General features: G+C 33.9%; 1 protein-coding gene across 1 annotated transcript; it reads left to right on the forward strand.

Moving 5' to 3' along the window:
- The first annotated feature begins 12,511 nt into the window (after window positions 1-12,511).
- LOC131865838 (putative germin-like protein 2-3) lies at window positions 12,512-13,196 on the forward strand. The gene is made up of 2 exons (XM_059215388.1): window positions 12,512-12,569; window positions 12,664-13,196. Exons 1-2 carry the CDS (start codon window positions 12,512-12,514, stop codon window positions 13,194-13,196), a joined length of 591 nt encoding a protein of 196 aa, XP_059071371.1.
- The last annotated feature ends 1,314 nt before the right edge of the window (window positions 13,197-14,510 follow it).

Here is a 14,510-nt window from a genome sequence, read left to right on the forward strand (position 1 = left end):
CACCTCACCTTTTCAGCATTTTTTTATTAGGATAAAACAAGTTTTGAAGGGGCCCCAAACCCCTTTACAAACAGAGGGTTTGCATTGAGAAATGGACCAGACTACCTGACAGTGGACAACAGGTTTTAAAAAGGACCTGAAACCTTCTGGACTTACGGGCATCCACCAATCAAAATATGAACATCACAAAACAGGATGGCACAACCATAAGCTCGAAAACAACAAACAAAACATCTCAAAAAACAGAGAACGAGGGTTTTTCTGGCACCCTCGGCCAACTAGAAGCGTTTTCCTAGGCTCCCTCAACTTGTAATAGATTCGTAGGACCACATAAAGCCACAAAGACCAATGCTAACCAAAAACCAACATTGGCCAAACTTGGCCCTTGAAAACTGCTAGCATCCAACCTGTCCCTACAAGAAACAAAAAACATGGGGTTTTTCTGAGCTCCCTCAACCACCGTGGGTTTTATCATGGCTCCAAAAACCATATGCTTTAAAATATGCCATACTGAGAGAAACTTTCCCAACAACCAACTCTCCACCTCTATAGGAGACACACAAGAGTCAGCAAGAAGATCGGCATCAACATCCTTACAGCCAAGAAGAGGGGCCCCATCAACACCCCAACGACACTTCCAGGAAACACCAGAAACATCATACTCCACCTCAATAGGAGACAAGTCAACTCCAACTACATCCATCTCCCCCTCAATAGAAGGGAACCTTCCACAGAGAATCCCACGGACCCGAAAAAAACAGCACTCCAAAACAGCCCAACTCGCAAGAAACCAAACAAGCAGACCAAAAACATCATGTGTTTCAAGACCGATACACAGAGGGAACTGCCCGAAGCCCATTCGGAAGGTAAATAACACCTCAAGGACCACCAAATAGTTACATGAGCCACAAGAATCATTATACTCTTTGTGGCACTATTGGTCTTGTGGATTTAGAGGAATCACATTATTGTATGGAACATAAAAGGGTGCGAGGATAGCATTGTTGGTATTTATGAGAGAATGTACACAATTTCAAGAGAAGTGAAATATGAAGATAGAACCAAAAAAAAATTCCTTCATATCAATGTTGGCTTCAGTAGTACCACATTTATATCAACGTAATATGCAATATTTTGTACTTAAATAAATATTGGTTTCCGTGGCATGTTGAATTATACCATCCCGTAAATTAAGTTAAATATCAAAATGGAGGAAACAAGATCATAACATTAACCAATGCCAATGACATTAGGAATAAGAAAAGGCCTAGTTGTTATCTTTAAGGAAGAGCTAGGAACTTAGGTTCCTTTTCCTTTTGTTGCGAGGGATTGAGATTTTTTCTAAATCATGAGAATGAATCTAAATGGCATTGATGCATGAATTAATATCTGTTCATTTTGAGAATCTTTGTTACCAATTTACATAATCAAATAAAAGGAGTATAGCCATAATTTCCCAGTTTTGGCAAATGAGGCTCACACATTCATTTTCCTAATTGTTTGCAGCTCACAAGTATGCAAGCATCTCCCATGCTAGACTTATCAAATTCCTAAGACTTGGCTCAATTTTTGCAAAGCCAACTGAGAAAATTCAGATGAAAGTAGATATGAGAAGCATTATTTCAGTACAGCCACTTCAACCTTTCTAATGTGACAAGATTTTGGAGTCCTATTTTTAGAGGACCTGCGAATTGCAATGAATGTTGATCTACCAGGTATGTCACTTTCAATAAGATATGTAAAGTAGGAAAAAAAAAAAAAAAAAGGGAGTTAATTATATATTATTTTTAAAATATAGTTTGGGGAAGAAATATATTGCAGTTAATGTCACCATGAAGCTTTATGCCTGTACTTTTTATTTGATATGTACAAAACAAATTCACTTTTTTAGGATTTGGTTTAAGTCTGGTCTAATATCAATTTTCTAAAATTTTATTAATCGCACATAGCAGCCCCGACATGCTTAGCGGTTACATGAACAATGGTTAAAAGTAAATGATATGTTGTAAATTGTGGTGTTTGCAACCTAGATATAGAGATTGGTAGTTAGAATGAAACTTTAACAATTTGCACATGATTGGAAATGGCATATTCTAATACCACAACGAAGATGTAATCTGTGAACCTTACCCTTCACAAATTGAAACTTGTAAATAAAGAAATGTGTAGTTGTACAGTGATAGATTAACAAAGAAAGACAAATCATAATTTCTAATCTATTTTTGAATTTGGCTCAAATGATCGAATCTGTGAATGCAAAAAATTTTATGTGAAGTAGATTTCTAGAATTTAATTGGAGATCTTTGGAAAAAAACAAATTCTTATTTTAACAGTTGAGTATAACTGATTACAACACAAATTACCAACCATGTTTTGCATTGAAGAGTAGGAGCTCTTTGGTAACACTTGCAATGAAATATTCAATTATTTCCAATTGATATTGCATGCAAGCAAGAGAAATTTGGTATACTTGGAATGAAAAGTTAATTATTTTGAATCCACATTGTATGTAATCAGTTCTATTCTCATTTTTTGATTACTACATATGCATTGTGCCTCATGTGTATGTTGGTATGTAATAGTAGGGGGATATGTGAATATCAACAAGGCAACGAACCCTTGATACAACAATGAATGGGAGGCCCTTCTGACCGTCATCTCCAGTGTTGATTGTTTCTTTTTCTATCATTAGCCCATGAAATTTATATATTTCTAATGAATACACTTTAAGGGGAAGTTGGTAGAACCCACCTTTATTTATTTGGATCTCAATGTGATACAATTATTTCGAGTGCAACTAGTCATCTCATTGATAAATTTTCTAGCATGAGGCATGCAGATGTTTGAATGTGTGGGTTGAACAATTGGACTCTATGAAATCAATAACAGATACCTATAAAAGTTGGTGGTAATACGAGCATACCAATTTTTTCTAGTATCAAATTCACAAAGAACAATCATGCCAAATCCATTCATTTGAACACCTATATTGAGGTAGACTTGATAGGATTTTACATTCTTCAAGATTGTGGTGTTGCATTCTATCTTGACCGTTGCAAGATATCTCATTACTATGTGAATGGTCTGCTAGAAAAATCATAGAGTCTTATATATCATTTCAATTGAACTGGTGGAGAACCAATTAAATATGTGTTTCTCTCAGATGTATTTATATTTCAACTATTCTTAATTCACATTCAATTCAATGATCAAAGATTAAGTTTTTAGCAATGAAGTTGTAAAATTACTACTAATTATATAAGAGTTTTATGGGAGCTCCTCAATCAACAATTTGAGTGGATGCCATACTGGGTTTAGGCAAAATCTAGTGATCACAAGTTACACATATTTCTAAAAATCTGATGTGATTTTAAACTCTTAATGTTATTTGAGTGTCTCACAATGGATGCACATGTTAAGGTTATAGTTGACAGATATTTGTTAGGTTTCACAAATTATTACGTACTTTTCCACAAATAAAGTGTTGCAACATTTTCTTTCTAAATTCTTTGGATTAAGGTGGAACATTATCAACTAAATTTCACTATGAAAGAGTATTGTTATTGATTTGAGAATAATCTTGAACATCTTGATGTAGAGTAGATATATCCTAGACTATGAGAGGTGCATGGTTGACAAAGGAGTACATATTCATGTAGAATTTAATGAATGACAATATGGATTAGATGGGAGATATCGTAGAGGTGGACCTGGAAACCATGCGATTAGAAGGTAGCTTTCACACAAGGAGGTTTAAATTGACAACCATGCCATGTGTCAAGAGGAGAGGATAAAGGAGATGGCTTTGGGATGGGAAACAACGTGCTAATAGTTACTAATAGTTAAAATTCCCATGTTTTCTCTAGGGTTCAAGTCAATTGGTTGGATTGATTCACAACAACAAGAACCTATGGGGCACACAAATGGAGCTAAAAAAATTTGGGGCTCTGTTAGAGGTAAACAAGCCTAGTTTCACACTTGTTGTACAATTGTATCATGTAGATTACAAAATTGGAATTCGCAAGGCTGATCTAGAGGCCTCGCATGACATATTTGTGTGGTGCATAATTGATATAGATAGCATTGAACAACTTGATTTTAAGGGAAAAATACTTATAGGTAAGAGGTAATTTGAAAGATTCATAGGAGAAAAAGAGAAATTTCTATAAGATCCATCATTGCTTGTATTTATTTTAAAAGAAATGGTGAAGCATGCTATAGAAACTAGGTTTTGTCTATTGTTAATAATAATTTGTATATGTATGCTTTATTGAAATCAAAAGGGGGAAAATTGTTTTTTTGTTAAAACTTATTTTTAATTATTGAATTATTTGATGTTAAGGAATAATTAAATTTTTAGGCTGTAATGTCGTAAATCGCATACATTCGCAACTTCACCTACGTTTTGTGTGTACTTTGGTGTCCATTCGCTTAATATTTTTGTAGGCTCATTTTAGTACTTACATAAGCCTTCTTCTTTACCAAGGTGCTCAGGCCGCATTTCTCATGGACATTGGTTTATGTCACCTTTGCATTAGTCCTATATTTTCTTTTCTCCCAAAATTTTTGAACGTATATTATCTAGATACGAGTTTTTCACACGGACATTTGCACATCATGATAGCATCCTACAAAAAAAAATATGCAAGCATTTCTAAACAAAATTCAACTTTTTAGCTTTATAGGGCAGTTGCAATGTTTCGAGATGAATCTAAATGACTCATCAGTATTTTTTCATTCCCCACTCTCTTTATGAACCTTTCTTTTATTTGGCCTGCTCTCTCTTGGCTCTCTCTTTCTCTCTCAATATCTCACACGCTACTCTTAATCTTTTCACGCTACTCTCACGATATTTGTAAAAAGTTGGATTGTGATGTCTCTAAGTAACTCCATTTAGTTTGATTGATTCGCATTAATCAAAATTTAAAGACCTCCCACCGAGGGAGCTAGAGGATGATGGCTCTTTTGGAGGTAGAAAAAAGTAGTTTCATAACTATCACAGTCGCCTAATGCAGATTCTAAAATTGCGGAATTGGAATGGTGATTTAGAGGATTCACATGAGATAGTTGTGAGGTACATAATTTATTTGGATAGAGTTGAACAACCGAATTTTAGGGAAAAATAACTCATAGAGAAAAGGTAATTTGAGAGATTTCTTGGAGAAAAATAGAACTTTTTATAAGATGCATGTTTTTACCTTTTTTCAAAAGGAATGGAGAGGTAGTCTATATAAATTCGGTCTTGCCTATTGTCAAATAAGAATGAGTAGTTTCATCCTTTAAAAATTAATAAAATATATATTAAAATTTAGTTTTTTAGTTTGCTGATTAAACTTTCTTTAATTATTAAGTTATCTGATATTTACGAATATCAAAAAGATTATTTGAATTACATGAATTTAAGTAGTCGGCTATGACTAAATTCGGATCAAGAATCGAAACTACTAGTTGTGAGGCCCACCCTTTGGTGGCTTCGATATTGGCATTATTGGACCATGATTGAATTCTAGGGCTGTATAAGTTTTTAAAGTTATTAGTATTAACACATGATGATGTTATTAGAATATGTCAAATGTGGAGTGCATCTGTAGAGCAGTTTGATTTTAATATATGCTTATGATGAGGACAAAAATTTTGATAGTTAATTAGGTATTTTGATTTCCATGTGATTATAGTGGGTTAATTGATGCTTTGACTTTATAAACATGAAATTCAACTATATCGTGAATTATTAAATTATCAAATTTATTAGAAGTAGCACCCTGTCGGGTTTATGCTTCTAGAAAGGAGCACTTGGTTTGGATTTTGATAGCTACCTTTGTTCATTTGAAATAATATTAGAACTGTTATAAAATGAAGAACGATTAAAGTTGAATGTAAATCTTGACTGTGGATTCGCATGGTCATTGAAATATCCCAAATGTCTAGTTGGCATAAAAGTGCATGTAGCATATTTGAAGTTTTAAAATCTCTGATCATGGATGCTATCACTTTTTAATTCACAAAAAGGAATGGACTAAAGGGATGAGATTATTAAAGTTGTAAGATTGAAAATATTTATTACCTTATTGGGCTTAGTTTTCCTCCAATGATTATAATCCTTCTAAAGATGGCAAAGCTCGAAATATGTTAATAGTAATCTAATCGTGTCGCTTCTTCCTTTTTTGAGAAAGTCCAACTTTTCCAAAAGATTTGTGGGTATAAAAAATTACGGAAATCGATATGAGAAAAGATTAGAGTTGATCAACCTATGAGCTTCTGAAGAAGAACAACATGCGAAGGATTTGTGAAGTTGGAGGGGTTTCAAATTAATTCATGGCCATGTAGAACGGCCACAATCTACTTCTTTCAAAGAAGTTCACATTCTCTAAGAACCTGAGGGAAGTGAAAATGGATGGGACGAGTTCTATTGTAACTTACAAGATGATAGAAAAGGATACTGTAATCAGTTGCTAGGGGTGAAAGGTTAAGAGAAACCATAAATATCAGGACATCCCTAGCCTACATCAAGGCTTAATATACTACCTTCACCAAATCTATTTGCATACAACCTCTCCTATGCTCTAATCTGGCCTAATTTTGGTATCAAAGAGATCAAAGTGAAAGATGGCTTCAAGAGCCCTCAAAATTACCAAGAAACCCCTTAGAATTTCTAGTGGTTTTGGAATTGCTTCCACATAAGCATTCAATCTCCCTAAAAATTCCCAAAAGGGCAATTCCCATATCGAGAAAGATAAAAAAGGGAATGCCCTAGAGATAAAGAGCTAAAAATTGTGTCAAAAGAAGATAATGTTAACAGTAGACTGCATGTAGAATTACAATCTCTCTTGGGATACCAATTTGAAACTGAGGAAAGAAGTAAAGATAAAAATGAAAAACACGTTAAAAATCGAAAAAATAGAAAAGGCAAATCTAAAAAATGAAAGGGTAATGAAGGAGAGTAAGAAGAGGAGATCGACATTAATTGTGGTAATTAATATCCAAGACAAAGAAATTTGAAACTAAAACGATGACACATATATGATAACTAACACTTTGAAAGTGATATTGTACTCAGTTGAGGAAAGAAAAGGTCAAGTATTTGACCTACCTACAAAATATTTCACTTTGGACCTATCCCTTAAAGACGTCTCCAAATCATAGTATCTTATCATCGTGGAGGAGGAGGACTTGGAAACCAGCTTGGCTTCCATAGCACCAGATCCCACCCCGCTTATTTAAACTTCACAAAGAAACAAGAGTGTTAAGCATGGTGAAGAGGAGGATAACGATGACTATGAGATGGAGGTAAAACAAGGTAGACTGAAAGAGAAAACAAATTTATTGGGCAATAGAGATTCTCAATTTGGGGACTCAATTTTCCATTTTCTTGCTATCATTAAGGACCTAATGGATTTATTCTATGACTTCTCGACCTATTTGGCTGAGTATCGCAATAGGCATAAGTCTAGGATGGAACAAAAAAGGCACAAAGAAAAAAGAAATTAAACCAAATATGGAAGGTGAAAAGAGGCAAAGAGGGTGCTACTTGAGAGAACTAGAATTCAAGACTAAAATTGGTCATGAAAGAGTTTGATGCTCTTATGAGCCTCCATAATATGAAGTCTACATAGTTTTTCGTGGTTTGTTATTTTGGTAGTGTTGGGGTTGTGTTGGTGCAATAACTTGTTTGTTATTGAGCTTCTCTGTTTTAATATTCTAACTTTGGGCATGGGACCCTCTTCCCACCTTATCTAATCAAAAACAAATTTTGTGTACACTTTTAATATTACAAATCAATGTTAGATGTGGTTAAAAAACATTAAAATATAGGCAGGTCATAGTATGATGTTGCATTGGACTATGTTGGTAGTGAAGAATTAAATTGTTTACGAGTTTATTTTTATCAAATGAATTGTGGAAATCTCATATCTTTAATTAAATTGTTATCAAATGTATGATTATGTGTGTATCTTATTTCAATTTATATAGGAAATAATTATTTTTTTTATTTGAGCGTGTAGGAAATTTTCATAGCTAATATAAATTGGAGTTCCCTAAGAGAATCCTAGTCATTTTCAATTCCTAGTGAAGCCTTGACCTTAGTTAATGATAGGGACTAAGGTCTCTGATTTTAGTAATTGTTGTAATGTGACGTATTTTGTGTTTTAAATATAGTTTTATTTTATTTTGATATTTGAGTAAGTTAGCATTTGCGTCCAGTGGCATCCTTATGGAAAGATAGATTTCACACTGAGTAGGTTTTTGAATGACTTTCAAGTGTTTGTTTCATCTATTTATAAGTGTACACAGACCCATACTGAAACACTTAGGAGATGGAGGTAAAACAAGGTAGACTGAAAGAGAAAATAAATTTATTAGGCGATAGAGTTTCTCAATTTGGGGACTCATTTTTTTCATTTTCTTACTATCATTAAGGACCTAATGGATTTTTTCTATGACTTCTCGATCTTTTTGACTGACTATCGCAATAGGCATAAGTCAAGGATGGAACAAAAAAGGCAAAAAGAAAAAAGAAATCAAACTAAATATGGAAGGTGAAAAGAAGCAACGAGGGTACTGCTTGAGAGAGCTATAATTAAAGACAAAAATTGGTCATGAAAGAGTCAAATGCTCTTATGAGCCTCCATAATATGAAGTCTAAATATTTTTTCGTGGTTTGTTATTTTGGTAGTTTTGCGGTTGTGTCGGCGCAGTAACTTGTTTGTTATTGAACTTCTTTATTCTAGTATTCTAACTTTGGTTGTGGGACCCTCTTCCCACCTTATCCAATCAAAAACAAATTTTATCTACACTTTTTATATTACAAATCAATGTCAGATTTCGTTAATAAACATTAAAATATAATCAAGTTATAGTACGATGTTGTATTGGACTATGTTGGTCGTGAAGAATTATTTTTTTATCAAATGTATGATTATGTGTGCATTTTATTTCAACCTATATTGGAAATTTATTTATTTTCTTTGAGTGTGTAGGAAATTTTCATAGCTAATAGAAATTGGAGTTTCCTAAGAAAATCCTATTCATTTTAAATTCTTAGTGAAGCCTTGACCTTAGTTAATGATAGGGACTAAGGTCTTTGATTTTAGCAATTGTTGTAATGTGATGTATTTTTTTTTTTAAATATATTTTTGTTTTGTTTTTATATATGAGTAAGTTAGTATCTGCGCCCAGTGGCATCCTTATAGAAAAAATAGGTGTTATGTTGAGCATTTTTTTGAATGATTTTAAAGTGTCGGTTTCATCTATTTTTGAGTGTATTTAGGCCCATAAAGAAACACTTATGAGTTGGGTACCTTTTTGGGAATTAGTCCATGGGATTTTGCCATCATTTGATCTTGTCCAAGTCTCTTAGAAAAAAGGTGTCGAAAGTCTAACTTGCGGGTGACAGTAAGTAAATTACCACTTTCAAATCCACTCCAACAATTTTATGAATGGTGCTTCCGCATGCCTCACACATATGAGTGGATCCAAAGGATCCTATTGGGGAAGAGTATACAATATTATTCCTCTCATCCCAATGCTCTCACCCGTAGGAGCGTTTGTGATATCCACATACCCTTAGGTTTTGGTGAGAAGGGGTTAGAGGAGGTGAATGAGATCAATGTGGTACCTCCTGACCAGGGGAGGGGAGGTCATATGACACATATTGTATATACCATTCTAAGAGTCTTTGTATGGCTTATTATTTTATTTTTTGCATCTTTCTTTTTGGGATTTTTTGGGAGGCTTTGTGGAAGGACTCAAAAGAGTCTTTGAGAAATTTCTATCAAACCCTCCTCATCTATTAAGGAAATATTTTGATATGATTCAATCTTTAGAATGCTATATTCCATTTTGTTGTAAATATGTTAGTGGAGGCTTTTGATTTGATTTTTAAATTTCATCTTTCTATGTCTTTTCTTATGTATATGACACGTGTGTGAGGGTTTAGGCTCTCCCAAGTTGATCAGAGAAACTCATGTGTAGGGTGAGGGATATGTGGAACCTCCAAGGGAACGATTTTTTCTCGTTGAGAAGGAGATTTCTTGGGTATGAGTATCCTTGATTCTTTTGGAAAATCTGTGGAAAAATGGTTCGATATAATTTAGAAGGGATGTGAATTATATGGTGTTGGACTCCCTTAATGGATTTTACATCTGCGTGGAGTATTTATATTGGGAAATCAAGTTTCTCATGGGCCTCTTAGCTTGGGGGTTGGTTGTGAGAAAGCCCAAATGTTGGAAGGTGAGCTCTCCATTGGCTTGTTTAAAAATTGTGTTTTGTAAGATTTTTTGTGGAATCAAATGGGGTGCTACCTTGACATTGGAATGAAAATATTCATTCTCACGTTTGGGTTAGAATTTTTATTACATTTTTTAAATGGGTTGGAGTAAGTTGTTAAAAATTTTATCAAATGGGTCCCTTGTAATGTTGTGTATATCAAGTTGATAAATGATGATGTTGTTGTGTTTAGAAGCGATTATATTTTACTTTTCTAAAAAATATACATATTGTTTAAGGGCTGAGTTTGTTTAAGAAATAACTTAGCACTTGTGATAATTTGCATTTCATACGTTTAAAAGTTATTGATACTTAATGAACAAATTAAAGTTTTTAGTAATAGTGGATTAAATTAGCTTTAAGAGTGTGAAATTTTCATGCACTTTTCTTAATATTTTTAGTTAATAAAGTGAAGGGGATGTTTATCACGCAAATATTGTTCTCTTTGTTATCCTACAAAATAAAAAAACTTGCTCTACTTAAACTTTGGTTTAAAATTAAAAATAGTTATTTGTAATTAGATGTGTATGTTCACCTATTTAAAAATATATATTTTATACAAAGTATATTTACCTTTGTAAACACACACACACAGCAAACTTGAGTTTGGGTTTCTAGTGTTACCATATCGGTTAAGGCCCCATTAAGCGGGTTTAGCATGATAATTAATTCTTTTAAGAGAATTTAATTTAATATAACTTTAGGAAATGAAAAACCTTAGGTGGAGTTGGTGTGCTAGGTTTTAGGATTTAACATGTCTTGGAATCGTTTAAATGTGATGTGGCCTCTCAAATTAATTAGTCAAGTGAAATAATTTAATTTATCTAATTGATAGTGAATGGTAATTAATTAAATTAAATCTGAAATCAAAGTGTAGTATACTTTTATTTCAAAAATTTGGTTTTAAAAGAAAGTAAAATATCAGCTTAGGATTGAGAAAATTCACTCTTTATTTCGTTTTAATTTAGTTGAGTTGGACTCTTCAGAAGAATAAACTATCGTTGTGGCTAATATTTAGTTAAAACAAACAGTATATTTACTTATTAAAAATATTTAATAGAAAATTATCATTTATTCGTTTGCCGCATTTAATCTCTTTATATATCATTGGTAATTAGTTAAAATTTGTTAAATTTATATATAATTTAGCTTAGTTAGGGTTTACTTAGCTATAGGTGTTAGGTCACGCCATAGAGGCCCGACCGGTTCACTACCAATTAGGAATTAGAGGGAATGTTGCCTTCAGGAGTTCCTCCCTTGAGACATGTTGCATAAGGGTTCCAAATCTCGATCACCTTATCATTCTTGTTTTACGTTGTGCGAAATGAGTGTCATAACGCCCACTCGTCTTATTCCTTTTCTCACCTCGTCTAGCATGAGTCCTATGACGTTGAGTATGTAACATATACATGCACATGCCACGATGAATTTGCCTTGTACACCAAGTTCATCCTTTCAATCACAAAACAACCCATTCTCTTATTTATTTATTTAAATTCTCGCAACCAAACTCTATAATTAACATGAATCCTTAATATTATAAACCAAAAATATTAATGATAATTTAGAACTATTCTTTGTTTTAAAGGCTCACGAATATAACACGTATATTTTTATAATAAAACTGAGATTATCCTACCCGAGCGTAAAAAGGTTTTCAAGAAAGACGCAATATAAAGCATGCATGGACGGTGTTTGTGTCAACATCCAAGAAAATTTCCTCTTTTACCAATTCTGAGACGGCTGAGAAAAATGTATATATTAGTTCCTTTGAAGAAGGCCATCGCTCCAATAAAGTCTAATCGTTTCCACATTACTAAATTAATGGCGGTGGCGAGAATATGAGGAAGAATACGTCTAAGGCAGGAGGTAAGCTGATCTTCAGATAAGCATATGCAGCAGAAGATAGAAAATTTCAACGATAATGAAAGAATGGTGAGAATACATCTGCGGTAGCAGGTGAGATAGCCATATGCTGCAGCAAGACTTACTCTGACGTATCGAAAAGAGCAACAACTCTGGAAGTATATTATTATAATATTACAAGGATTGGTGATTTAATATACGGAGTGAAGATGAATTAGTCATAAGGTTTGGGCTATATAAAGCTTGTAATGGGCTTGTAACACACATTCATATCCTTCTGAGCTCTTGTACTATCTGCGTTTCTATTATAATGGCTAACCGAATGATTTACTTCACACTGGGACTTTTTCTGTTGATATGTTGTTACAGCGACAGGGTCATGGCAGGGGATTCCGATCCCTTGCAAGATTTCTGCGTTGCAGATGAGGAAAGCAAAGGTGAGTAAAAAACTTTATACATAAACAATGGTAATGATTTGCTTATTAGACGAGTCGAGTTAGTAATAGATTGATTTGATTTTGCTTTAAACAGTTTTGGTGAACGGGTTCGTTTGCAAAGACCCAATGCAAGTTTCAGCAGACGACTTCTTCTTCCGGGGACTTGGGCAGGCAGGGAACACCGACAATGATGTGGGCTCCAACGTAACGATGGCGAACGTTAAACAGATACCAGGCCTCAATACGTTGGGAATATCGTTGGTCCGCATCGACTACGCAGTGGGTGGAATAAATCCTCCTCACACACACCCAAGAGCCACCGAAGTTCTTGTTTTACTGGAAGGCCAGCTTCTTGTGGGTTTCATTGACACCAACAACAAGTTTTTCAGCAAAACGTTGGAGAAGGGAGATGTGTTTGTGTTTCCAAAGGCACTTGTGCATTTCCAGCAGAATGTGGGGCATGAAAATGCGGTGGCCATATCTGCATTGAGCAGCCAGCTTCCGGGAGTTCAGACAATCGCCAACTCTCTGTTTGCAGCGGATCCTCCTCTCCCAGATTCCGTATTGGCCAAGGCCTTCCGCATCACACAGGAAGTTGTGGATTACATTCAGAAGAAATTCGCATAAGAATTTGCTGTGTTCTATCAAACAAAACAATCAAGAGGGGACCAAGTCTTTCCCAAATTCTTTTTCCTTGCCGTTCAATAAAACAATCTTTCTAGAGTTATTGCCGTCCTCTTCTGCTATTCATAGCATCTGTTTTGAACATGACTATATCCTCCGCATATTCCAAAGATGAAGGATTAATTTGAAGCATCTGAAGGCATTTATGAATATTTTATACAAGAGCATCCTTGTATTAGGTATACATTCATTTGCAACATGTTAACAATATATTCTTTAACATAAATATTGCAGGAACAACAACAAACAAAGTGCTTGACTTGGATAGAATGAGTAACACTATAATTCTTGCATGCCAATCTGTCAAGGGTGTTCTTTAACATAGTCTTAACCTCATTTTAGCTCTGACATAAAAGGTGAATGGTTTGGAAGTAGGAAATAGTTATTGGGAAATATAATTAGTAGTTGTTCTTCAAATCACCCTCACAATCATCCAATGCTTCAAGACTCCCCATCAAAGAAGTCATTCCAGAAGGTTAGGGACTCTCCTCAAGATAAGAATGATTGCTCTAATAAATATAGTATACCTTCGATGGAATGCAATACGGTTTCATTATGTCTAAATTCCAAGAAAATCCATAGAACTAGAATATCCATTGCATCCAATATCGCAATATTTTATCGGGGATAATATGATAACCTTGACACATATTACACCTATTCTTACATCAATCTACCTACATAAGGGTTATGATTGAGGGGCCTCTTGTATTAAACATTTCTAATAAGTTGGAATGACATGGAAAATCTAAGACAGTGAAGATAGATTATTGATAATAACACAATTCATTTACATGGTGTTAATTATGAGGGTAATTAATTTATGGCTTCCCAAAATAAGCTTTTCTAAATCTCCCCTAATTCATTCCTATGTTATAATAAATATGTCAATGTGGATGTTATGTATGAAGATCTAAATACTAAAGGGAAAAAGGATAATGCTCATGTTGATTTTAAAAACTTTGTATGTAATATTAAAAATATGATTAGTTGAAAAATTTAGCAATATATTACCTTGTTCAATCATAAACTATCAGTTCGGTTACAAAAAAAATTCCTCAAACCATTTCCTCCTTGTATAAGCATTTCTATAGATCATCAAATATGATAACCAATAATTTAACCATAGGTTTCCTATCAAAGCAAATGCAAATCTGCATATGTGAATAAGCACAATAGGATAGGAAAATATTGTTGTCGTAGGCCATGTATGTTTCATGCGGGAAAAATATTATTGTTGCAAGCCTAAGAGGTGCA

Source organism: Cryptomeria japonica, unplaced genomic scaffold (genome assembly GCF_030272615.1).
Source record: "Cryptomeria japonica unplaced genomic scaffold, Sugi_1.0 HiC_scaffold_123, whole genome shotgun sequence".
NCBI lineage: Eukaryota > Viridiplantae > Streptophyta > Pinopsida > Cupressales > Cupressaceae > Cryptomeria > Cryptomeria japonica.